Source organism: Delphinus delphis, chromosome 11 (assembly GCF_949987515.2).
Source record: "Delphinus delphis chromosome 11, mDelDel1.2, whole genome shotgun sequence".
Lineage (NCBI taxonomy): Eukaryota > Metazoa > Chordata > Mammalia > Artiodactyla > Delphinidae > Delphinus > Delphinus delphis.
The window spans coordinates 8,126,270-8,153,371 of NC_082693.1; the positions used below are offsets into that span (position 1 = coordinate 8,126,270).

At 38.4% G+C, this 27,102-nt stretch overlaps 1 protein-coding gene and 1 long non-coding RNA gene across 4 annotated transcripts in view; one reads left to right on the top strand and one right to left on the bottom strand.

Annotated features, from left to right (window-relative positions):
• The window catches only part of LOC132433490 (uncharacterized), a 39,700-nt gene extending 21,186 nt beyond the window's left edge, over nucleotides 1–18,514 (top strand). Inside the window, exons 4-5 of one of the 3 annotated variants that reach the window (XR_009521151.1) lie at nucleotides 16,253–16,405; nucleotides 18,002–18,514. This is a non-coding gene — a long non-coding RNA (uncharacterized lncRNA). Of the gene's footprint in view, nucleotides 1–16,249; nucleotides 16,667–18,001 lie in introns of those variants that run through there. The other 2 variants (XR_009521150.1, XR_009521149.1) reach the window with 2 other exon arrangements.
• A 920-nt stretch (nucleotides 18,515–19,434) lies between these two features.
• The window catches only part of LOC132433491 (alpha-2-macroglobulin-like), a 40,504-nt gene continuing 32,836 nt past the window's right edge, over nucleotides 19,435–27,102 (bottom strand). Inside the window, exons 29-36 of the mRNA XM_060024289.1 lie at nucleotides 25,633–25,856; nucleotides 23,791–24,009; nucleotides 23,515–23,642; nucleotides 22,532–22,622; nucleotides 21,362–21,430; nucleotides 20,391–20,493; nucleotides 19,916–19,957; nucleotides 19,435–19,575 (exon numbers count right to left, since the gene is read on the bottom strand). Of these exons, the coding sequence (XP_059880272.1) occupies nucleotides 19,559–19,575; nucleotides 19,916–19,957; nucleotides 20,391–20,493; nucleotides 21,362–21,430; nucleotides 22,532–22,622; nucleotides 23,515–23,642; nucleotides 23,791–24,009; nucleotides 25,633–25,856 (893 nt within the window). The 3' untranslated portion in view covers nucleotides 19,435–19,558. The remainder of the gene's footprint in view (nucleotides 19,576–19,915; nucleotides 19,958–20,390; nucleotides 20,494–21,361; nucleotides 21,431–22,531; nucleotides 22,623–23,514; nucleotides 23,643–23,790; nucleotides 24,010–25,632; nucleotides 25,857–27,102) is intronic.

Below are 27,102 nucleotides of genomic sequence, written 5' to 3' on the forward strand. Positions count from 1 at the left end.
AATGGGAGAGACTAAAAACACATGCAAGACAAATCCTTGAGGCAGTCGATGAATATGAGACCCAACGCACAACTGGAAGAAATGACCGTGGGTGGAAAGGGTGCCCCCTTTTCTCAGGGAAGTGGGGAGGATGGGTGAGGATGTTGACAGGGTTTGTGTAAGGGGTAGGGAAGAAAATGTAGACTGTTCTTGTCTGGTGAATTCCATCTTCTCAGTGAGATAAAAGACAAGGTCCTAAAGCTAAGAATGAGGGAGGTAGTGAGAAGTCTGGGATCTGTGGAAGGCTGCATTTTAGAATAATCACAAAGGGAAAAGACAGACATCCGCTTAGAGACACAGCATTTGCCGGTCTGCACCAAGCACTCAGGTGAAGCAAGAGGCCACACATTTTCAGGGATTTCAGTCTGCATTATTACATGATTATTGGCAACAGCCCATGTCAGACTAGTTGTGATAACAGAGAAGTCAAATGGTAGGAATGATGAAGGGTGGGGATTTTACAGGGTGGTTTCAGGGGAGAAAAAATGTGTCAGAAAATAGAAGTCGCCAGAAGTAGACAAGAAACTTAAAGAATAGGGACCCCAAAGTAAGGAACATACGGATAGGAAAAGATTTGGGAGTAATAGTATAGAAGAAGAAATAAATAGTACTGTGAACATTTTTGTACATATATCCTATTTCTCTACAATAGATTCATAAAGGTGACATGAATCATGGGCCAAAATGTATAGCAAGTTTAAATTTTTATAGATATTACCAGATTACAAAAAGACTGAAGCAATTTTACTCCCATTAGCAATGGATGAGTTACTGGTCCTCCACCCTTCTCAGCTCCACATATTCTCAATGTCTTAAATTTTGGCTCGTTATTATCATTAGTGTGAATGTGTGGGCTGGGGGAGTGGTGTAGGAATGGTATATCCCTGTTTTAGTTTGTGTTTTCCTAACTGCTAGTGTCTTTGGGAATCTTCTTATATTAATCTGTTATTTGTATTTCCTCTGAATTACCTGTTTATATCCCTTGGCCATTTATGCTATCATTCTTTTTTTTTTGTCTTTTTCTTATCAATCTGTAGGCACTCTTTGTATATTAGGGATAACCTTTTGTCAGTCATATGTCTTGCGATTATTTTCCTTCTATTTGTTATTTGTGTTTTTAAACATTATGGAGATCTTTTTCTTTCTATTGATGCATTTTAAGTTTTAATAAAGTCAAGCCTCTTATTTTTCCCTCATTGTGGATTCTGGTTTTCCATCCAGAATCTCCTACCTGGGATTATACATGCATTTTTCCAAAATTTTTTCTAATACATTTATATAATTATTATTATTGTTATTTTGTTTTACATTTTAATCATGAATACATTTTTTTTGTTGTTCTGAGTAGAGGTCTAACTTGAAACTGAGAGGATGACTGAGTTCTGGGCCTAAGTCCTGGATCATTGTGAGGGAGGGAACAGGTTTGAGAATGCTGGTGACAAGGAGTTGAGTATGAGGTGGGCATATGGCATGTGCCTTAAAGGAGCCATTTTTAAAAACTGTAGTAGGGACTTCCCTGGTGGGCCAATGATTAAGAATCCGCCTTCCAGTGCAGGGGACGTGGGTTTTGATCCCTGGTTGCAGAACGAAGATTCCACCTGCCGTGGGGCAACTAAGCCCACGCACTGCACCGAAAGATCCCACGTGCCACAACTAAGACCTGACGCAGCCAAATAAAATAAATAAATAAATAAAACATTTAAAAAATAAAAAATTGTAGTAAAATATTTAAAACATAAAATTTACCATTTTAACTATTTTTAGCTGTACAATTCAGTGGCACTAATTATGTTCACGATGTTGTGCAACCATCTGCCACTATCTATTCAAGGAGGCATTTTTATATGATTAAGAAATAATGGTCTGGAATCAGCAAAGGGAACAATCACACAACAACAGCAAAATGCAGACTTTCCTCTTCTCGCCACTTGTACTCCCCTTCCAACTCTGTGGGAAATTTAGCAGACTCATCATGAGAGGACATGATTTTTTAAAAAAACAGTTTAAACAGGGTTGCAGTTAAGTCAAAGAAGCGTGGGAATATTCTGCATAAAGGATCATACTACAGGGTAATCTGTTTTCGATGTCCAAGGGTTATAGTGAGCACACAGATAGGGTTTACGGACAGGGGCAGTGAGAGGATGGTCAAACTGTGTGGGACCCAGATCAGGATGGGGACAAGGGCGTGGGCAAGTACCAAGGACAGGCATGAGCCTTTCCCATAGACTCAGACTAGACACTAATGGTATCTCATACCACGTTACTCTTCCTGCTTCTGGCCTGGTCAGCGTGTAGACGTGTTACACTGCTAACAATAGATTCTAAAAAATTGTACAAATGCACAAAGATTTATGTACAAAGAAACAATTCAAATATCTATCAATATCAAAATGATTAAATAAATAACCTCCTTTTTGCTTTCTTTTTTCTTCTGGAGAACAAACCTTTTAAAATGAGAATGTTTTTATCTTTTAACTGTGCAACTAGAAAACAGTAGTAATCAAGACAAAATGAAACCAGTCTGCACCCTCTAACCCCGCTGTCAAGCTCTTATGTTGGTGAGGTAGCTTGGCCTTGACAATGTGTTAGGCTGTTCTCTGGGGCTTCTCTGAGCTCATCCCAGGCGGAGGACTAGTTTGGTTCTGTTGCTCTGGGGATGGAGGCTTAGACTGTAATTGTGCTGCTCCATTTGTGCTTTGGATTACTGCTTAACGCACCTTCTCCTTTCTCTCCCACTTTTAAATCTATTCGCAAAAGTTGCATTTTCTTTCTTTGTCCCCTCAGAACAGGTCCTGCCTGTCTTGAAAAGGGCCACATCCTTGGTCACATGGACATAGGGTCAGTGACCTCACTGCACACATTCCAAGTTTTGTCATGGATGCTGGGACTGCTCTTAGGTTTTGGCTTGTCTTAGCTACAGTCATGTCCCAAACTGTTATATATGTGATGTCTCTCCACATATTGGCTAGAATGTGCTCTGTAGATCCCCAGTAAAGAGCTAGCGGGTTTCTTCCCCTTAGTTCTTCCTATTTTTTGCTTAAGTAATGTTCATGACTTGCAAGGTCCTGCATGACTTGTAACCAACTATTTGCATCTAAATGCTGCTGGCTGTGACAGGTATAGAATGCTCAAATGCTTTCCTGAAAATTGTTAGTTACACTGGTTCTTTGGCCATATATTTTTCCTTAGAAAATGCCTGTCCCCTCTTGAGAGCAGTGGGAACATAGTAGGAAGATCACTGATGCTGGAGTCAATAAGACCAACTTTTACTCAAATCCTTTTTCTAATAATTGCTGTGTGACTTTAGGCAAAATGCTTAATTTCTCTGAGACTACATTGAGCCATACTGTATGATTGTTCTATCCAAAATAGCCTATCTCCTAACTCTCTGCAACATCCACTTGTTTAGTTTCTTCAAAGCTCTTGTCACAGTTTGTGATTCTCTTCTTTATGTGTTACTTCTTTCAAATTATTATTTATCATGTTTTGAAGATGTGCCTGCTCACAGTATAAAATTCAAAAGTTACAAGGGATATATAGCCATGAAAAAAGAGTCTCTGTTCCACCTCTGATTACCAGCTCACCAGTTCCTTTCCCTGGAGAAAAATACTGTCGACTTCTTATGTTCTTTACCAGATATAACCTATTCATAAGCATTTATGTACACGAGTGTGCATACACACACACACAAATACACACAAGTTGTAGCATAGTATACACACTGTTCTGAACTTAACTCCCCATCCCCAATTAACACTATATCTTGACTCTTTCTATGTTAATACTCATTAGTACTGCCTTATTCTGAATTCTATTTTATGGATTTAGCAATTTATTTAGCTAGTCTCCTATTAATGGAAGTTTAGATCATTTCCTCTCTTTTGCCTTTACAAACAATGCTACAATGACTATATTTCTACAGATGTAGTTTTGTGCTTTTTGAGTGTTTGTAGACAGGCCAAATTGCTCTACATAAATCTGCAGATTTACACTCCCACCAGCAATGATAGTTTCATTTTCCTCTACATCTTCACCAATGCAGTTTTTCATGAAATGTTTTGATATTTGCTAATAATTAAAGAGATGAAAAACGGTTTCTCATTGTGTTTTTAAAAATTAATTAATTAATTTATTTTTGGCTGCGTAGGGTCTTTGTTGCTGCGTGAGGGCTTCTCATTTCTCATTGCGGTGGCTCCTCTTGTTGCGGAGCAAGACTCTAGCTGTGCAGGCTTCAGTTGTTGTGGCTCGTGGGCTAAGAGTGCAGGCTCAGTAGTTGTGGCACACGGGCTTAGTTGCTCCACGGCATGTGGAATCTTCCTGGACCAGGGATCAAACCCATGTCTCCTGCGCTGGCAGGCAGATTCTTAACCACTGTGCCACCAGGGAAGTCCCACTTAGTGTGGTTTTAATTTGTATTCCTCTTATTAAGAATTATAGTGAGCATCTTTTCACATGCTTATTAGCCATTTGTATTTCCTTTTCTGTGAACTGACAGTTTATAGCCTTTATCCTTTTTTATAAAGAAATTGGGTGATAGATCTTTTCCTAAATAATTAGTGAGGAAAAAGTTTTTTATATACTAAATAAATGAGCCACCTATGTGTGATACAGGCTGAAAATATTTTGTCCTAGTTTGTAATTTTTCTCTTTATATCATTTGAAATACTTCATTCTCTGTTCTAAGATTAAATTAGTTAAGGGAAAGTATAAGACAACTGACCTCTAGTGAAGAGCATAATTATAGAAGCACCAGGAACTAACTGGAATTAGCATTGTTGTGTCAAAAAGGATAGAAAATTGGTGCATTTGCTAGTGAAACACTGAAATGAGCACAGTGATTACATTTATGAAGGCTCATCCAGGAGACTTTAAGAGTCTGTAGTGTATAGCATTCACTGACAGACTCGGGGACTCATCAAATATCCCTAGACTCAGAACCGAGCTACTAGTGGAAAATGTTGTTGAGAGACTAGAGCAGCCTGGGAATATTCTTTAAAGATATAAAATTCCGGATAGGAGCTCACCTATGAATAATCAATTTTTGTGAGAGTGCAAAAACTTCCCCCGTGATGAGAGAGACTTCTTTTCTGTGGTCTCAAAATTTTGGTTGAAATCTAAACCTATGTTCCAAAGAGAGTCTTTAGACACACCCCATAGGACTTTCCAAACTCATCTGGGGACAGTTACCAACAGCCCACATAATGAAAAGTTCAAGACTAATTACAGAGGCAAATTCTTTGAAGGAATTTGTAGATGATGAGATTGCTGGCCTGTTTCCCCTCCTTCTGCCCAGGCCAAGTGGGGGAGGAACTGGAGGGCCCCTGTTTGCTGCAGGTGGACACAGTCTTACTCCCCAGTCTGTGTTGCTCAGCTATGGAAACTTGTAGATCCGGGGCTGACTGGAGAACAAGAGTGCTTGGAAGAATTTGACCTAAGTACCCTGTTGTGGACGGCAGAGAAACTTCTGTCTGAATGTTGCTTGGAGAGGTCTGGTGGTGGGAAGCTAGCTGAAATTGCCCCTAATGCCAGGGTAAGGAGGGGTAGATGCAGTGGATGCACATCGCAATTTCACCATTTGTTCAGTGGGTATAGGAGGAAGCAGAAGAAGGTAATGGGGTTTGAGTTGTCTACAAAGGGCTTTATTCTCAAGGGGACCCCAGAAGAAAGAGGTCCTGTGGAATGTTTCACCATAAGTTGAGAGTTAAGGTAAAGTTAAGAGGCCTTCCAGAGAGCATATCACCTGTATCAGGAAATGGTGCAGTGCAGAAATTCCTCAAGGGTGTATTTATCTGGGTGGGATCTCCTAAAACCCACAGAAGTGCCCCACAAGAGATAACTAGTATCTGGGTATCGTATCAGTCTGGGTTCAACAAGAGAAGCAGAACCAGTAGGGGATATATTTTTAAAAATTTATTGCATGGAATTGGTTCATGCCACTGTGGAGCCAACTAGGCAAGTCCAAAGCTCAAAGGGCAGGCTGTCAGGAAGGGCAGACTAGAGCTCTCCAGCAGGGGCTGGCACTGCTGTCCACAGGTGGAATTTCTTCTTTGTCAGGGAAGCTTCACCTCTGCTCTTAAGGCCTTTCAACAGATTGAACCCATCCCACCCAGATTATGATAATCTCCCTTGTTTACAGTCAACTTTTTATAGACTTTACTTACATCTAAAAAATACCTTCACAGCAACATCTAGACTAGTGTTTGATTGAATGACTAGGGACTATTGCCTGGCTGAGATGACACATCAAACGACCATCACAGGTATCCTCCACACAAAGCGAGGCCAGATAACAGAGTACCAGAAAGAGAGACTTTGCCTCTTTCTTCCAATCCCCATCTCCTGAGGCTAGAGGGATGCCTCACTTCCCCACTGTTGGTCTGTGGAAACAAGAATCAGACCTGAGACGGGGGACTTGCCTCATGGTCCAGTGGGTAAGACTCCACACTCCCAATGCAGGGGGCCCGGGTTCCATCCCTGGTAGGGCAACAAGATCCCACATGCATGCTGCAACTAAGAATCCTGCATGCCACAACTAAACATGCCGCAACGAAGATCCTGCACAACCGGGTCTCACAACTAAGACCCGGTGCAGCCAAAATTAATAAATAAATAAATATTAAGAACTGAGAGGAACGTAGGCAGAAATTTTGAATTGGTTATAAGATCGGCATCTTGTTTTAGACTGTATTAAAGTTTTCAGGTATCAATTTGTATACACAGAAGTTGAGGATTGACAGAATGGTCTTATTTGGTTTTTGCACATGTATAAATTTAGGGTTTTTTTAAAAATTCAAAATTCATTTTCTCCTATCACAGTACCTTGTCCTTCGTTCCTTTTCTTTCCCCAAGTCATCCACTTTAAAAACATGCGTGATAATCTCTTGTGATTTTAATTGCCCTCTTGTGGTCAAAGTTGATGATTGCAGTGATCTAAGAGTTGCTAAAGCATTCAGTTCAAGGCCATTTCAGAGGGTACTGAGTTAAAGACCATTATTCCAGGTTTTTCTTTGTTTGTTTTGTTTTTAAATGGCCAATCATGGGTAGAATCTGTTATATCCAATCACTAGAGGAAGGAACATTTTCTTATTACCTTGATTCTAGAAAAATTCTTGCGTTGACTTTACTCAGCTACGAAGAGTTCATTTGTGGCAAATCATTCCCTTTGTCACTGTACATTTTCAAAATAGAAGTCTAGGATCATTTGATTAACAAGATTGCTTGTACACTGTGTTCAGGTCACTGCCAGTTAGAGATACTAGTCCTAGAATGACAATGAGTGAATAAGAACAAAAAAACATGATTTCATTAAGTAACAAGGAAAGTGGAAGTATCAGTAAAAAGTATCAGTAGTGAAGAAAAGAACAGAAGAGGATAAAACAAAAACACATCATATTTTTAATAAAAAGATGACATTTGATTATAGAAAATGAAGCTTTCTGAAAAGTAGGAGAGAAAGGAGCAGTAGGGTAGAATTAAGTGCTAATCTTGTTATCATTTTAGAATAGTTCATAGTCACATATACATAATTCCAGTATATGGCACAGAATCATCAGAGCCACAGACACAGTGCTAGGTCCCCAGGCCTTTTCTGTCCTTAAGGAATAAAATGTAGTTTAACCCCCTACCCCATTTTGAAAGACAAAAGCCATGCTATCCATTTTTCTGTTTGTTTAAGTGCCTTTTGTGTTGAGTTATCCAAATCAGGAAATCTTTCCTTAGTGTTCTGTAGAAAACACTTGGCTGGAAATCAGGAGCTCTTTCACTGTTTGGTTGATACATAGCAATGACATATTTGCAATGTCAGCTACCTTTTCTGTTCTGTGCCTCCCTCCCATACCTACATCTGGCATTCAGTGTTCCTAAAACTTATTTTCATTTAGAGTGCATTTCTTCTGAATCACTTTTTTTTTTTTTTTAAATATTGAGTGGAGTTCCCTGTGCTGTACAGTAGGTCCCTGTTGCTTATCTATTTTTATTATTTTATTTTATTTATTTATTTATTTATTTTTGGCTGTGTTGGGTCTTCGTTTCTGTGCGAGGGCTATCTCTAGTTGCAGTGAGCAGGGGCCACTCTTCATCGCAGTGCGCGGGCCTCTCACTGTCACGGCCTTCTCTTGTTGCAGAGCACAGGCTCCAGACGCGCAAGCTCAGTGTCCATGGCTCACGGGCCCAGATGCTCCGCGGCATGTGGGATCTTCCCGGACCAGGGCTCGAACCCGTGTCCCCTGCATTGGCAGGCAGATTCTCAACCACTGCGCCACCAGGGAAGCCCCCTGAGTCACTTTTATACTCCATGTTCTTATATACAATATTGTGTTCTGTGTCATCATGCGCTGCTGGTAATGCAGTATTTCCTCAAAGAGGACCTCACTATTGTCTCTGAGATTGTTTGCCAAGCTGACAACCATTCAGTAGGTCTTCATGCTAACACTGTTTTGACCTTACTAGAAGATGTCAAGGGAGCGTTTCAAACAACAATCAGAATTCCAGTTCCTTTTTCAAATGACTCATTAACTAAACCATTGAGAGATTAAAGTCATTTAATGGAAAGGTCAATGGGAAAACAACCAAGTTCATACATGAACAAGGAATGACGACCGCCTGACAGCTACTGTGTAAAATACTGTGGCAGACTGTGTTTCCAAAGGTGGCTGCATGTCTTCCATCAAACATGCTCTTTAAAAACAAAGAAACAAATGCCTTTATTGGGGTATAAATGATGTACCATAAACTACACATATTTGAAGTGTACAAAATAGTGAGCCACAAGCTCTTCTGCACTGTGTCCTTGCCACATCAAGAAGTAGAGCACATTTTCCCTACTCTTCATTCTAGATTGAATATTTGTTGCACTTATCCTTTCTTTGTCTCACTATCATTTACTGAGTTTTCGTGTAGGGCAGATATCTTGTAAGTTCAGATTTCTTCAGGAACTAGGCAATTCCCTGGCCGTCCAGTGGTTAGGACTCCGGTGCTTTCACTGCCAGGGCCCAGGTTTGATCCCTAGTTGGGGAACTAAGATCCCACAAGTCGTGTGGTGAGGCCAAAACAACACAAAAAAACAGATTTCTTCAGGAACTATACTTGAGGAGTACTACCTAAGGAACTTCACCCCCAAACCCCATTCACACCTGATTTAGATGGTGAGATCCTAGAGCATCCATAATAGGATGAGATTTTCTGGGGAGAGGCTAAGTGTATTTTGTATGTGGGGGAGAGATGTGATTTTGGTTTTTTTTGTTTTTTTTTTTGTTTTTTTTTTGCGGTACGTGGGCCTGTCACTGTTTTGGCCTCTCCCGTTGCGGAGCTCAGGCTCTGGACACGCAGGCCCAGCGGCCATGGCTCACGGGCCTAGCCACTCCGTGGCACGTGGGATCTTCCCGGACCGGGGCACGAACCCGTGTCCTGTGCATCGGCAGGCAGACTCTCAACCACTGCGCCACCAGGGAAGCCCTGTTGTTTTTTAACTTATTGAATTTTGGGGTGGTTTGTTATGCAGCAACAGATAAATAAAATAGATGTTATCCACTGTCGGATGTATCCCAGTTTCAGGGATGTTAAGGTGTGAAGAATATGCAATTTAGAATTGATGAAATACAAAAATAGAAACATATGCAAATTACATGAATAAGTACTTTGGAGAAGAAGAAATGTTAATGGCTCATATGAAGAGATGCTCCACCTCACTAGTAATCAGAGAAGTAAAAATTAAAGCAATCAAGAAATAAGACTTTTTATTTAAAAATAGTGCAAAAGTTAGAAAGTTGGTTAAATGTTGGCAAGAATATAATGGAAATGGGAATCCTTTATGTACTATTGGAGGGAGTATAGATTGGTTGCAGCCATTTTAGAATACTTTCTTGCTGAATTCTGAAATTAAGTTTGTATATATCATTTCACCCAACAATTTCAATCCTAGCTGTATATTTGAGAGAAATTATCAAACAGCTCAATAAACTGGCATGTATCAGGATATTCAAAACATTTGTCAACAGAATTGAAAATTTCCCAAACTGAAGGTCAAAGAAAAAAAGATTAAAAAAAATAGAACAGTAAATCAACTGTACTTCAAAAAAAAGAAAATAGAACAAAATATCTGAGAACTGTGGGACAGTTACAAAAGGTGTAACATACAGGTAATGGGAATACCAGAAGGAGAAGAAAAAGAGAAAGGAATAATTGATCTGCTAAGAGATGAGGGAAAATGGAATCATAAAAAATGCTCACTTGAAATCGGAGAAGGCAATAAAAGAGTGGATGATAAAAGATAAATAACAAGGGCAATAAATAGAAAAGAGTTTAAATATTTTAGAGATTAACTATATGAAAAATCAACTTAAATGTGAATGGTCTAAATACATAAACTAAAAGACAGATGCTACTACAGAGGATAAAAAAAAACAAGACCCAACTATATGTTGTCTACAACAAACCCACTTTAAGTATGAAGACACAGATAGATTAAAAGTAAAGATATGCCACGCTAACGTTAATTTTTTTAAAAGCCTGAAGCAGCTATATTAATTTCAGATAAAGTACATTTCAGAGCAAGGAAAACAGTCAAGGATAAAGAGGGGCATTCCATAATGCCAAAGGGGCCAGTTCTCCCAGAAGATTGATAATTTGAATAGGTCTATATCTATTAAATAACTTGAATCAATAATTAACAATCTTTTGAAACAGAAACACCAGGCCCAAATGGTTTCACTGGTGAATTCTACCAAACATTTAAAGAAGAAATAATACCAATTCTCTACAATCTCATCCAGAAAATAGAGGTAGAGGGAAGACTTCCTAACACCATAACCAGGGCAAGACATTACAGGGAAGGAAAACTACAGACTCTCTCATGAACAAAAATGCAAAAGTCCTCAACAAAATATTAGAAAATTGTATCCACCAATGTGTAAAGATAATTCTCTACATCATGAAAAGTGAAATTTATTCTAGGTATGCAAGGCTAGTTCAACATTTGAAAATCGCTGAATGTAATCCACCACATTAACAGGCTAAAGAAGAAAAATCATATGCTCATAACAATACATACAGAAAAAGCGTTTGACAAAACCTAACACCCATTTATGATAAAAATTCTCACCAAACTACAAATACAGGGGAACTTCCCCAATTTGATAAAATAAAATCACCCAAACCCCACATCCAATTATATTAATGCTGAGAGACTAGATGCTTTCCCCTAAAATTTGGAACAAGAGAGAAATGTCCCTTCTAACCACTTCTCTTCAACATTGTCCCAAAAGTTCTAGCTAATGCAACAAGAGAAGAAAAGGAAATAAAAGCTATACAGATTAGTAAGGAAGAAATAAAAGTGTCTTTGTTCACAGATTATGTGATTGTCTATGTAGAAAATTTGAAAGAATTGAACCTCAAGAGAGGTTTGGGGCAGGGTTTCCTGTCTTTTGATTTTAAAAGAATAAACAGGGGAATAACAATTTAAGAAGGAAGAAAGCCAATTAAGAGACTAAGGTTTCTAACTAGAATGACTAAATGCTTAAAACATTTCCCCAGACCAAAACAATTCTTCCAGGCTGGGCAGAGAGGTCAGTAATTTCCTTGGGGGAATTAACAGAGAAGGTTTGCATGGAGCACCTGGTAGGCTGGATCCCAGGCCCAGCTACTTGTTCTTTGTCAAATATTCCTATCCCTTTGAACAACAGGGAGGCCACAGGGTGGTGGATCTAAAACAGTCATGTAAACTAAAGACAGATGACTGCTGTGGGGTGGGATGCAATACCTTGACCCTGTATTAGATCACCAGGTAGGAAGAACCCCAGAATATTTGAGATAAATTTCCTGTAGTCTAATGGGGCTGGGGTTTAGAGTCACATTTCATTCACAGAAGACAAAGAAATGTAATATTTCATGTAGAATATACTGATTCTAAGAAAACCAACCAACCTCCCTCCCCGCCCCTCCGCCATACACACATACACACACAAACAAAATCACTATTCCCAGAATGCAATTCTGTGGACCAGTAAGGACAATTTGTGTGCTAGTTACCTTATTTTGTTGTCTTCTCACTATAAGTTTCCATGATTATTTTATTCCTCTCCTTCTCTCTTCTCTTTGCCTAACTTTTTTTTACAAAGTTTTTTTACAGTTAATAAAGCAGCAGTACTCATATTTTTTAACCTTTGCTGCCACCCTGTGGCTATCTTTCATTACTGTACATGAAAAGAGGGCATCTAAGAACTTCTGCTAAGGTATCAGATTAGGGACAAGCATAAGGGAAGCACATTAAAAAAAAAAAAAAAAATTGGCAGAACATCCGAGATGGTCTTTCACTATAATGCTCAGAATCTGAGGCATGAATCTAGTATATGCTGTACGTGTCCCTTATGTATCAGTATTTGTCCTTTAAAATCCTTTTAGTTTCTGTCTAACCTTATCTTAGTAGTCCCCCATTCCTCCTCTTAGTTCAAACTAAGATGCATAATTAATCACATTAATTGTTGACCCTAACTTGCCATTAGTGTCAATTATGGCTTTTAATGGACTCGAAAAAACACTGCATAGGAAGCTGAACCTATTTATAGTAGGCCCATATATTAAAATTTCTTTGTAGACTTTCATTTTGGTCTAGAACTTGTTATATTAATGCGAAGCATTCTGGCTTTCTCTAAGTGTTAAAAATGAAAGAATCAGTTTTAAGAAGTAGAATATATTCACAGCCCATTTTCCACACACATTTTTCCTGAGAAATAAGGGCTACTGTAGTTGTCTCCTTACCACCTGTCCCTACCACTCTAGCCCCTTTCTGCTTCTTGTTACCATCTTAAATCAAATATGATCATGCCACTATCCTGTTTTTAAAAGATTCCATTGGCTTCCTATTACTTATAGGATAAAACATAGACTTCTTTGAACACCCTTGATAAATCAGTCTCAACTGATCTGTCAAGCCTCATTTTTAATCGCTCCCATAAACACTGCGTTTTCTTTTCTTTTCTTTTCTTTTTTTTTTTGCGGTACGCAGGCCTCTCACTGTTGTGGCCTCTCCCATTGCCGAGCACAGGCTTCGGACGCGCAGGCTCAGCGGCCATGGCTCACGGGCTCAGCCGCTCCACGGCATGTGGGATCTTCCCGGACCGAGGCATGAACCCGTGTCCCCTGCATCGGCAGGCAGACTCTCAACCACTGTGCCACAAGGGAAGCCCTTACTAGTTTTAAATTAGAAACTAATCAGAATACACAAAGTGAAAAACATAATAAACACTTTTTAAACTATTGTTATCCATAAAATTATAATTCATTAATTTTTTTAGCTGAACTTGGTAATTAAGGTAATTTCATTCATTTCTAAAAATGACCTGAAAAATAAAGTACATCGGTAAGAGTGTCAGCTTCTGGAAATTAAAATCTTGTATCTTTAATGTTATACCAAAAAGGACTCAAGCTCATTGTCCAGTGAAAATAATGGCTCATTTATTCCCCTGCTAAAGTTCTTTCTCTGCCACACTGCATTTTTTTTAAGGATACATGAAGGACATCTTTTAATACAGTTCACAAGCATAGAGCCATTGTAGAGGGATTAAAGAAAACAGAAAAACAAAAAAACTGGAATTCAAATCCAGGCTTTACTATTTTTTTTAAATTGTTTCTTCTGAGTTTTAAGGTAAATTAAGCAAATTTACTCATTGAACATTTCAAGTGAAAATCAATTTTTTTTTTTTTTTTTTTTTGCCTAAGGGATTATATAAACTTTCCATTGATTTTGCTGTGATTCTCTCCTTCCTTGATCCATCTGGGTAAAAATTGCCATTTATGTGTAAAGGATTAAGAATTTTATCTAATGGAAGAAGAGTTTCTGAATGTTCTAATTCAGAGCCAGTTCATTCATTTTATCTGCTCTGTAGTATTACAGGGCACAATACTACATTTTATTTAGCCATTTTAATACTCAAACTGTGGTTTCTAGTTTTTCTTAGTAACAGTACTGTAATGAACATTCTTGTGTAGTCTCCTTATTTACATATGGAATATTTCTTTATGGCAGATGCTCAGAAGTGGAATTGTTACCAGTGTATGCATATTTTAGAATACTAACAAATTGCCCTTCGATGTATATAATCCCTTTCTGCAACCTTGCCAAATTAAAAAAAAAAGTATTTATTTATTTATTCTTTATTTTGGCTGTGCTGAGTCTTATTTGCGACACACGGGATCTTCGTTGCGGCATATGGACTCTTAGTTGTGGCATGCAGCCTTCTTAGCTGCAGTATTCGGACTTCTTAGTTGGGGCATGTGGACTCTTAGTTGCAGCATGTGGGATCTATTTCCCCAACCAGGGATCGAACCTGGGCCCCCTGCATTGGGAGCGTGGAGTCTTACCCACCAGGTCACCAGGGAAGTCCCAACCTTGCCAAATTTAATATTACCAAGCTTTAAAATTTTTCCTGATGTGATGTGTATAATGTTTTAATTTGCATGTTTCTGATTACTAATGAGGCTAGGTAACTCCTGTGTTTACCAACCACTTATATTTCCTTTAGTTGTGAACTGCTGTTTCATGTCCTTTGTCCATTTTTCTATTGATTTGTCTTATTCATGATGATTTATAGCCTTTAAAAGATATAGTGTAGACAGTAATACTTTTTTTGTTGAGGTATAGTTGATTTACAATGTTGTAAAAAGCAAAGTGATTCAGTTATATATATGTACATTCTTTTTTAGTATTCTTTTCCATTATGGTTTATCATATATTGAATATAGTTCCGTGTGCTATACAGTAGGACCTTGTTGGTTATTCATTCTATATATAATAGCTTACATCTGCTAACCCCAAACTCCCACTCCATCCCTTCCCCGACCCCCTCCCCCTAAACAAGTCTGTTCTCTGTTAGACACTAATACTTTATTGTTTATTTGAATTAAAAATATCTTCTCCCAGTCTGTCTTTTGTTCATCTAAAAAAATTTTTTTTGACCCTTGTTTGTAAGTGATGGTTTATCTGGGTATATATTTTTAGATTTGAAGTTATTTTCTCTCAATATTTTGAGTATATTATTTCGCTATCTTCTGGCTTCAATTATTGCTTTTGAGTGGTCTGTTCATTCTAATATATGTTCTCTGTCTTTGTTTTCGAAATTTTCACTCTGATATGCCTAGCACTGGATTTTTTATTTTTGTGTTTTTATTATGGTGAAATATATAGAATAGAAAAGTTGCCATTTCAACCATCATTTAAAAGCACAGTTCAGTGACTTTAATCATATATGCAATGTTGTATAACCATCACCACTATTTATCTCCAAAACTTTTCTGTTACTCTTAAGAGCAGCTTTGTACCTGCTAAACAATAGTTCCCCAATCTTCCACCTGCCCCCAGTCTCTGGTCTCCTCTAATCTACTTTCTGTTTCTATGAATTTTTCTATTCTAGATATTTCATGTAAGTGGAATCATACAATATTTGTCCTTTTGTTTCTGGCTTATTTCACTTAGCATAATGTTTTCAAATTTCATCCATGTTGTAGAAATGTCAGAACTTTATCTTTTTTCATAGCTGAATAATTTTCCACTGTAGGTATATACCACATTTTAGTTATCCATTCACCTGTTAATGGACATTTGGTTACCACCTTATTGTGACTAATGCTGCAATGAACAATGGTGTACCAGCAACTGGTTGAGTTCCCTTTTCCAATTATTTGGAGGTGTGTCCTTAGGACCAGAATTGTTGAATCATATGATAATTTTATGTTTAACTTTTTGAGGTACCACCAAACTTTTTCACAGTGGCTGCACCATTTTACATTCCCACCAGCTGTGGGAACAAGGGTTACAATTTTCTACATCCTAGGCAACACTCGTTAATTTTTAAAACAATTATGGCCATTTTTTAGGTATGAAGTGGTATCTCATTATGGGTTTGATTTGTGTTTCCCTAATGACTAATAGCATTGAGCATCTTTCATGTACTTATATGCCATTTGTATAACTTCTTTGGAGAAATATCTATTCAAGTGCTTTGACATGTTTTAACAAGTCTTCTGGGTAATTCTGATGCACACTAAACTTTGAAAACCAAATGACTAGAAACTAATGAACTACTACCACAAATAACCTAATAAGATAATTGGAACTGACTGGAGTAAAGGTGTTAGGTTTTTATTGTAAGACTATTTGATGGATCAGGGTGAACGTGTGCTGTTCAATTTTAAAGAACTTGTTTCTTGTCTTCTTAAGTAGACAAAGGCTGAGAAGAAATGGATAAACATTTGGGGAAAGGATGAGGAGAAATCAAATACAAGGAGGAAAAAGGGAAGCAAGAGCAAGAAAATACTTTTCACAAAACAAGATACGAAGAGTATTTGGGATTTAAGACCAAATGAAGATTATGAGGTAAGATATCTTTAATTGTACTTTATAGAGTAAGTATTCTTTCTCCTTGTATAGATTGGCAGGTACTGAATTCAATATTTCTTCTTAGACTTAAGCTTCTTATTCACTGGATTTTAGTTTACTTTTCAGAATAGTAAATATGTTCAAACAGTTCAGTAGTCAAATAATTTTAAATGGTATTCTCTAAGTGGTCTCCTTCCCATCCTTGAAAACTTCCACTTACTTTATACTGTTTCTGTAGGAAGATAAATACTTTTTTAGTAGCTTTTTTTTTTTTTCTGGTGGGTATCATTCTAGTCTTAGTTTATTTAAGTGCAAAAAAAAAAAAAAGGACATGTTATTTCCTCTCCCACCCTTTTATTATAATATGAGTCCATAATATGTACCCTGTTCTTAGCTCTACTGTTTTCTCCTAACAGTATAATCCTGGGGATATTTCTTTAATGATACATAGAGTGCTTCCTCATTCTGCTTCCAGCCACATATTTTGCCATCATTTAGATGTTTCCTAACATATTCTGAATTCTTGTGACCTCTTTCATACAGTAAACTGTCATACTCTAATCTTCCAGGATTAACTTTTGATTTATCAGTGGGGTTTAAATAAACATAAAAGTCATTTATTCTTGCAAGGTGGATCAAGTATTCTATTTCTTTCTCTTTGAATTCCTGCCATAACCACCCAATTTCCCTGAGGCACAGGGTTGCCTCTGACCAAGTCACTCAAGGTGGGGAAGGATGAGTTTGGTGATGAGGCAAATGGGAGAAAATGCAAGCATATAGGGCTTCCCTGGTGGTGCAGTGGTTGAGAGTCTGCCTGCTGATGCAGGGGACACGGGTTCGTGCCCCAGTCCGGGAAGATCTATTTTTTTTTTTTTTTTTTTTTGCGGTACGCGGGCCTCTCACTGTTGTGGCCTCTCTCGTTGCGGAGCACAGGCTCCAGACGCGCAGGCTCAGCGGCCATGGCTCACGGGCGCAGCCGCTCCGCGGCATGTGGGATCTTCCCGGACCGGGGCACGAACCCGTGTCCCCTGCATCGGCAGGCGGACTCTCAACCACTGCTCCACCAGGGAAGACCGGACCTTATTATTTTTAAAAATAAAATATAAAACTCTATATAAACTGACCCCTGAACATCTCTATCTCACTTACTGTCATGTCTCCACATCCTTTTACAGAAAGAGTAAATCTCAATTCACAAAATTCGATGTAGTCAAGATATGTCACTCTTTAAAATTCTACCTATATCAGTAGGCTGGTGGCAAATCCATTTTCAATTATAATTAGACCTTTCCCCAGGGTAAAGAACACAATGTGAAAATTCATGGCTCAAGAGGATGCACGGGTCCAGGTTTTCCTGGTCACAAAAATAGTGTCCAAAATCTTACAATACAAATGAAAGAAAAATGAAGCAAATTATAAATGAATTCATAGAGAGTGCTTGATAATTGCAAGAATATCAGACCTTGGATGTGGTACGTCAAAACTTGAGAAGGTCACTGTGCCTGGAGTCCATCTTGGTAATAAATAGTTTGCAGTTCTTATCATGTAGTATTATAATAAGCCAAATATGTATCCTTTTTGTTTACTCTGCAGTATAATTTCTCTAAGGAAGGAATCCCATTTTATTGAATTCTGTATCATAGCATGGAATATAGTGCCTGACACACAGGAAGTAATCAGGAAGTGTTTCTGGAATGAATCTTTTTGGTCCAAGGAGACACAATGATTGATTTGCAACAAGTGTACTCTTCAAGTACATTTGCAGTCATGATTTGCAATGAACAAAGAAAAAAGGACTAGAACTAACAGGTAGAATTTATTTTAATCCTGTTAATTTATTTTCTTTTGTCATACTCCTAATTTTTAAAATATTTCATGCCCTGGATGGATGCTTAATTGATACTAATTATAACATTTATTCAGCTCTGAAATATGTTTTTTTCTTGGCTTTCTTGTCTGAAGTGGGCTGGAGAGACAGCATGGTTTGAGGTTATGAGTGTGGACTTGGAAACCAGACTTCTTGGTATTGAATTCTGGTTCAGCCCTTTACTAGCTGAGTAGCTTAGGGCAAGTTACACCTCTCTGTGCCTCACTCTCCTCATTTGTCATAAGAATACCTATTTCATAGAGTTGATATATTAATACCTCTGAGGTGCTTAGAGTAGAATCTAGCACAAAGGTGATAACATTTATCTTTCAATTTTGCCTAGCCTGGAGACAGAGCTAAGGGTGCTTGAACTTCAAGTCCTTTAGAGTTCTTAGTTTATAGCATCCAGGCTTCTGTCAGACTCAACCAGATGAAGACTAGGACTCTAGGACTTTTCAGGGACCTTCTCTTCAAACTCCAGAAGCTTCTGCCCCTCCATCCATATAATGGATGATTTTAATACTTAATGCCTCTGAATACCTTCTTGAGTTTGTATCCATCCTTTGGTTCTGGCTCAAGGTTGCAGAAAAAAGATGTAACAGTCCTATTTGGGCTTTGAATCCTATATATTCTTTCTTCTAGGAAAACTCACTTCTACTTGAATCACCTCTTCAGCATTTTCAATCTGTCATCCTTTCTTGAATCTGAAACCCAAGGTTAACTGACTGATCACTTGTATTGGTCAATGGCAGATTTGGTTCTGAGGTCACGTAACTTCCAATTCAAATCAAGTCCCAATTAATTATGCTGCCTCCCAATGTTGGACATATTCAACTTTCTATTTCATATTTCCCTTTAATGTAGAAAGTCTTTCTTTGTCAAGTCAGCCTTTTATTCTCTCATAAATCCACTCTTCAGCTTTTTATTAGGGTAATCCTATAACCAAACTCACTTTACATGCTCCTAGTACATAATCCAATACTTTCTTCTTTTCCCTGCAACCTCTAAATGAAGCCTACTGTGACCACCACCTCTGTAATGTTTTTCATTTTTTGAAATCCTTTAGCCCTTGATTGCTGTGAATTTTTATCTCAGGAGTCTATTGGGAATCACATGGAAGTGTATAAGTGTTTATTGAATAAATGAGTAAACAGTAATATGGGCTGGCCAGAGAAAAAGGTTTATTCAACAAGCCTTCAGAGATATAAAAACTCTTTTCTTCCATGGAGATCTGAGTCTGTGGAACAGGGACTCCAGCAAAGCAGTTTTCATTGATGTGGTCTTTAAGCATTTCCAGTGTCTGTGATAGTGGAAAGAATAGAAAATTAAGATGGACTTGGGTTTCCAGAACAGTGAATATTCCTTCCTTTAGATCTGGGTAGCATGGTTCCTGAGGAAATCCAATTAGTATAGTGGGAAATGAGATCCGTTACTTAAAATTATCTAATATGCAATTCTGTGAACTGTCTGAGGTATGACTATCAGGGGCCCTTTCCCAATAAATGTATTTTTCTATAATAAGTTGCACTGTGAACAGTATGATGTCTATGAGAAATATTGAGCTAGAATTTTATGGAGGAGATTTGAGGGACAAGCCAAAGGGGTTCTGACTCCATCTGGAAGGAGTATGAATTGCTTACCTTTGCTGCAAGGAGCACTGTACTCAGCAACGGCAAACTCATCTGAATAAAAACAAAAATAGGAGAAGTGAGAGGGAAAGTGAACATCTATGTTACAGGTCAGTGAAAGAATCTTTATTGTGGGAAGAATTGCATCAGAAACCTCAGCAGAATTCATTTGATGTGCTGCTTTCTGTCTTATATTTTCAAATACTTTATGTTATGCTTTCCTTTACCCTAAACTCCTGAAGGGTAAGAGTACAGATTACACTTATTTAAATTTCATATTATCCTACAGTTGATTTTATCTGAAGAAAAGGGAACTAAATATCTTACAGGTGCTTTGTATTAGTAATAATATATTTATATCAGACTTGATAGAGACAAAATGAAGTGATGAGAGTGATTAGTGCAATGAATTGCCCCAACACATCTCTCAAATCTAAATTTCTGTGATCAGGTATTTAATTTCTGTGTGAACTTTGCTTTCACTCACCTGTCTCATAATAATCATAGACTTTCACTATGGCTGGTTTCAGATCCCTTACTGGAATGTCTTGAAGAACCGTGAAGGACAAGCTCAGGGTCTGATTTGTCACCTATAAAGCAAAAGGGAATTAAATGACTCTCCAGGGAGCTTTCCTCTCTCTTCTTTGAGTGAATTTAAGTATTCATCTATTTTGGGGAAAAACTTTTTATCAACTAACAGGGTACTTAACTTGGGCCAAAAGCTCTCAGAGTAGGTGAAAACTTCCCCAAATTGTTTCTTAAATAACTAAAACTATTCATATACTCCCGTCAATGTGAGTGCATAGCTCTGTTCATAGGGGTGAATGGTGCAGGCTTTTTATTGTTTGAATAGCTGTGTTTATTTTTAAGTATCAGAGATTCAGTACAGCTTCACTACTCTATCTTGTAGAAATACTTGTGTCGACTCAAAACGGAATATAAAAGGTGGATCACTGCAGCCTATGTTTCATAAAATTCGTAAACTATAATATCCGTCAATGTAGGAATGAATAAACTATGCAACAACATACAACTGTAAAATCAGATTGGTTTATTGGTGCACTGGTCTTGTTGTTTTATGGTCTAAGTCCTTGCTGAGATTGATAGCATATCGCCCTTTTGTCTTTTTGATGTGCTGTTGATACAATAGTTGACTAATAATGGTTACTTCCTTATATGTGTCTTCAAAATAACTTGTGCACATAATGAGCACCTTTTGTGGAGAATTTCTTGCTTATGGGGTCCTAGAAATATTCATATCCCAATATTATAACAAGTCATTTCTTCCCATAGTCCCAGATGAAATATAAATAGAGAAGGAGAGGAGAATATTCACTGGACCTAGTGTTAGAATTCTCAAATTTTTAGCATGGAGGTGATGTCTCCAAAATGCCTTCATTCACTTCCCAGGTAGCTCATTATCCATATTTTTTTTGGATAGGATGGCAGGGCTCTCACCTTATCCAGGTAAATCAAAACATGGTTGTTGCTGACTTCTGTTCGGCTCACGTGGTTAGATGTTTCAAGCTGAAGAAAATTAAGACATCACAAATGTTAATAAACAGAAGAAAACCCTGGGGAACCAGAGAAAAGAAGAATGTTTATTACCAAATTAAGCCTGAGGGTAAAATTTCTTCAAATGCTTTTTGTAAGCAAAGGCAATAATGTGGCAGAATTAAAAATGAAAGATAATTGGGATGCACGGTTTAACTTTAATACGACACAGGACCTATGTGTAAATTGATTTATTTGAAGAAAAGGGAACTAAATGTCCTAAACTTGGAAATTACCTATATTTCAAGGTTCTATTCACATTCCATTCCTTCATGAAGGAGGTTTTTGTTTTTTTACTTTTTTTGCTTATTATAACTTGTAGCAATCTCAGTTTCCTCTGTACTTCTGTAATAGTTCTAGTTTATGTCAATCAATCTTTCTCATATTTTTTTCACTAGTTCATGTGTGTATGCTTTATCTTCTGAAGATTCTAAGCTCCATTAAAGCAGTAGCCTGCTGACAATTTTTTCCTAGTAGATGTGGCTCCTAGCAAAGTGCTGTTCATGACAAGAGATAGACCGTTGCTGTGGGTGTCCCTAAAGCGGTGGACAGGAAGGCTGCTGGAGCTGGCAAGGTCACCAGGTCTGCCCAGATAGTTCAGAAGGCTAAATGAGTATGATCCCTAATACCTGCCACCCCAGTTTGATCAATGGTGGAAGCCCAGTCTCAAAACCGTCTGAGTTGACCATTGAACTTAGTAGTGAAAGACTGGTTAATGATAACAATGTATCGTAAAACTAGAAGAAAAGGAGAATGTTTTATGGATCATTTGTTTTTCTGTGGGCGGCAGTTTTGAGTTATTAGTTTTTAAAATTAGTATTTTTATTAATACCTTAATGGAAACTTGACCAAAAATCCATCATAAAATTTTGAGACCCATTTAAACAAAGTTAAATGAGAAAACAAACAAACAAACCCCCATATAAATGTGCTAAATTATATTTCTCCTTTTGCAGACAGTAATGTCTTTGATAGAAGTTAATTTAATAGTATTTTTATATTAATGTTTTCTTAGTCTAGAGATACATAAAATATTAAATAAAATAGGGTCTCCTGGGCTTATAGTGAACCTACCATTTTCACTGTTGGTTTCAAGGGAATGAAGCCAGATACCATTTTCACGTCAGCAATCACCATGTTGGAGGCTGGACGTCTTCCAGTGTAACTAAAGATCCAGGGAAGAAAGGAATTAGGATTTTCTGTGTTATTAAATATTTTTTTCTATGTCCACAGTAAGCACTCAACAGCCCTGAAAAGTACCAGAAGTCTTCCTAAATTTCCTACCAAGTAGCTCAAAAAACTGGCTGTGCATTAGAATCTTCAGGGGAGCCTGTTAAAGCCACAGAGACCAGGCCTATACTCTAGACCTGATGAATCAGAATTTCATGGGTGTGAACTCTGAGGATCTGCATTTTAAGGAAGCTCTGTAAGTGATGCTTAGCTGGGCATGAGACTGCTAGTCTGTCGCAGTTATTTGTTACATATACTTTGTCTTTTTTCCTGAATAGTATCCCCAACCAGGTTATAATATTCTTGAGGACAGACACAAATAGCCCTGTAGGTATTTGAATATGGCTGCTTATGTATGTATTTTCCCCAAAATTGATTATTTTATATATAATCTGAGATTTAATTATTACCAGTAGGAATTCTAACTAGAGAGTCACTACTTCCTTCTATTCGCGCTTTTCAAGAAGTCTCCACTTCTGTCCCAGATAAAGCAAGAATAATATAGGATTTCATTACAATAGAATGAAATCAGGATGAATAATTACATTAGAATAAAGTCAGGAATTCAGGTTAGAGGTTCTTTATTTATTATTGAGGGGACTTAATAAGCTGTAAATAATGAGACTAGACACTAATAGATCCTGGAGTTGGGGGATGTACAATGTAAGCCCCATCACTGAGAGATTCTGTGTCAACACGAGAACACGTTGCTTTTTCAATAAAGGTAGAACAAACGTTCACTGTCACCCTGCTCTGCTTAATGCGGAGTTCCAGTAAGAAGATTGGTTGTTATACCCAGAACTGCGTGATGCAGTCAGAGATCTTACCTGACTCTCAGTGAGATTTGGAAGCTGGTGTGAGCTCTGGACCCATCACAAGTTTGGGGCAGCGTCTGCACCTCCAAAGCAAATGGGAACTCTTCCTTTCTCGGGAGAATATTGTATTTCAAAGATGTCTGTGGAACAGACAAAAATCTGTGATTTTTCCCTTGCCCAGGATTCCTCAACTCTTTCTTTGATTTGCCCCATCATTTGCTGTGTTAGGCCTTCTCAGTGACAATGTTACTCTGGACCTTTTGTCCCCACCTGCCCCTGGAATCTCACCTGGAGGTAAACACATCCTTCTCCTGTCGTTGTCATACTGTACTCTCCGGGCACCTCTGGCAATGAAACCTGCTGTAGTAACAGGAGGTTGCTGTTGTCCACTTGGAATTTTGTGGAAAATGTCCCTGAAGATTGGATGGTCACCTGTGTAGCCTTCCCAGTCCTGGTGAAAGTGGCTGCTCCATATTTGGACAAAGCATGGAGAGCCACCACGGTGTCCTGGAAGAGACAGGTGAGGGAACCCACTTAGGCATGACAACCCTTTGAAGACCGAAAGGCCCATGTTAGCTGCCACAAAAGGGGCTTTGATTTCCTATTTCCTGTTTCCCTCACTGCTTAAATATTGAGGTTCTCATTTCAAGATTGATTGTAATCCTTAGATAGATGACAGAACCATAACCTTCACATATCTGCCTTGTACTATATGCTTTAGAAATTTATTTCTCAGAAAATCGATTCTTTTCTCTCTATAAATATATGTGAGGTATACAATGTGGAGAATATATATGAATGGGAATTATTTATTAGCATTAGCTGTTTGCCTAAGATGTCTTTCTTGATAACTGTGGTCATATCTGTCACCACCCAACCAAAGTTTAGTTTGGCTCTCACCCCAAGCTACACTCTGCTCTGCTGCTGAGGTCAGTGCCCTGAGAAAACCCAGGGTCCTTTGCAGCCATGATCAGGGTCATGCTTCGGTTTCTCCAGAGGAAATAAAAAATGAATAATTATAATTATATTCTGGATTTGTTGACATTTTTATTTGGTTCTCTCTTTTTCATCAGAAGTTTGGATCCCCCTCCAGCGGGCAGGTCATATTCTCAATTCTCATCCACATTGAACCTGGCATCCTTCAAATAATAATTTTCTAAGAAATGAATGATAACTTTTAACAAAATTATTTTCTCCATTTATATGGAAAAATAAGAGATTAAATACAGTGGAAAAAGGATGGAATGTCTTTCTGTCACATTCTGCTTCTCTTTTAGGGTGCATACGCTAACCTCTGAATTCTCTGGAGATGAAACTCCCTGCTCTGTCTATATTGATGAATTTTTTACATATAAGGTTATATAGTTAGGCTCAGGAGGTTGGATGAATAAAGATAGTTCTTTATGCTCCCAATGAACAAATGTTTGTATATTAAGAGGTGGATAGAGGAAGCATGAAATGTGTCAGCCTTAAAAGAAGCCAGTCAAAGTGGACCTAGAAATGGAGAGCTTTGCAAGGAGAGGTGATTGGTTTCTGAATAGTGTTTCTGGGAACAACTTGAAAGGACTCTTAGAACTTTCAGAAGAATGGTGGATTTTTAAATTCGTTCTGCTGTGGCCATTGTGTGTAGGGTCCTGGTGCCCCACTATTGCTTTAGGGATGTAGAGTTGTTACTGGAAATAGGAGCCTGTGATAAAAATATGGGATGGGGGTGGGGCAGAATTGGCATTTTCTTTTCAGCCCTCTTTTTTTTTTTTTTTTTGCGGTACGCGGGCCTCTCACTGTTGTGGCCTCTCCTGTTGCGGAGCACAGGCTCCAGACGCGCAGGCTCAGTGGCCATGGCTCACGGGCCCAGCCGCTCCACGGCGTGTGGGACCTTCCCGGACCAGGGCACGAACCCATGTCCCCTGCATCAGCAGGTGGACTCAACCACTGCTCCCCCAGGGAAGCCCCCTCAGCCCTCTTTGACTCTCATTTTTTCTTATTTCTCACCATCCTTGAATACTAATAACATTCTTCTCATTTCAAGTTATTCTTATCTTCATTTCTTTTCTTCTTGTATGTGTTTGCATCTTGTTCAAACATTTTTCTACCTGAAGGTAAAGTAAAAGGCTCTCGCTAACCACAGACCTGGGTGGAGGAGAAGCCCCCCTGGGAGTTCTGCTGCCTTGAGATCCACTTCACGATGAGCGTGGCAGGGGTTAGGTCCTCCGAGGTCAGGGCAGGCTGGGCAGTGAGGTAAGCGAGGAGCACATAGGCTGTCATCTCCACTTCAGCAGAGGGAGCCCGGGGTTGGTACAACTGCTCCACTCGTGCCTTGGGTTTCTGAGGTCGTGTCCAGTGGACAGAATTATCTGGAGATGAGAAAAAGATTTGCAAGTGACCACATGTTCATATTTAACTTCAGGTAAAAGGACAAGGGCCAGTGCTGAAGTGCGGGTTGCCTTCCAGTGATAATCTCTTAAATCTTATCTGGCGACTTCCTGCCTACAGACAGCTGAACGAGGCTTGTCTCATCTGGGCTAAGGAGTCAGAAGCTGTGCCACTAGGTTTTCAAATGGTTGCGGTGGTTGCGTTGGTGGAAGAGAGAAATGGCAGAGCAAGTTCTCTGACTGGTTGTGGTAATTTCCAACATCTGAGGTTATCCAGACCCTGTCTAGGGCTTGTTCAACTTTCTGTAAAGCCTGTCCTCAGAGGTTTCTTATGAGGATCACAGATCACATGAGATAATGGAGTGTACACGCATTAGATTAAAAAAAAAAATAGAGTAATCCTCAAAATAGCAAAGGCTGACAGGGTGTGAAATAACGGGAACGGATTTACACTGCTGTGGGAAGAAAACAGCTCTTTGGAGAGTAATCTGATGATATCCAGCAAAGGGGAAGATGTGTTTAGCCCGCTAATCAGCAGTTACGCTTTCTAAGTACAAGTTAGAGAAACTCACACACACCCTCAAGGAGATGGGTATATGAGTATTCATTGCAGCATGGTTTGCAATAGAAGTAAATAAGAAACAAGAAAAGATCCATGAGGAGAGACTCTCTAAATAAATTATGGCCTTTTTAATATATTGTAATGTATCATGCAGCAGTGAAAATGAACATACCCATACAGGAGACTCCTATCAGCCTGCCTAATGTTGAACTTAAAAAGCAAAAGGCAGACAGACAGACAAGGATCAAGCAGAAATACTCAGAAGGATGATACTTCTTATCTAAAGAGGAAAAATGTAAACATTCTGAATATTATTTAGGGATACATACAAATAATATTATTTAGGGATACATACATATGCAGTAAAAAGATAAAGAAATCCATGGAGTTTGGAATGACAAATTCAGGATAACAATTACTTTTGCAGGTAGGAATGGTACACAAGGGATTTTTCCAGCATTGGTAATATTTTGTTTCTTAAGCTGGAAGGGAAGTATTAAAGGTGTTTGCTTATTATTCTTTATGCCTTTTTGTATATATACAGTACATTGCCTCTTATCTTTGGATGTGTGACTTGAGTAAGAAATCCTTGAGTCCATAATGACATAGACAAAAGAAGAGAGGGGAAAGGGGTCCTGAGAGGTAGTCATGGGGTATTTTTGATAT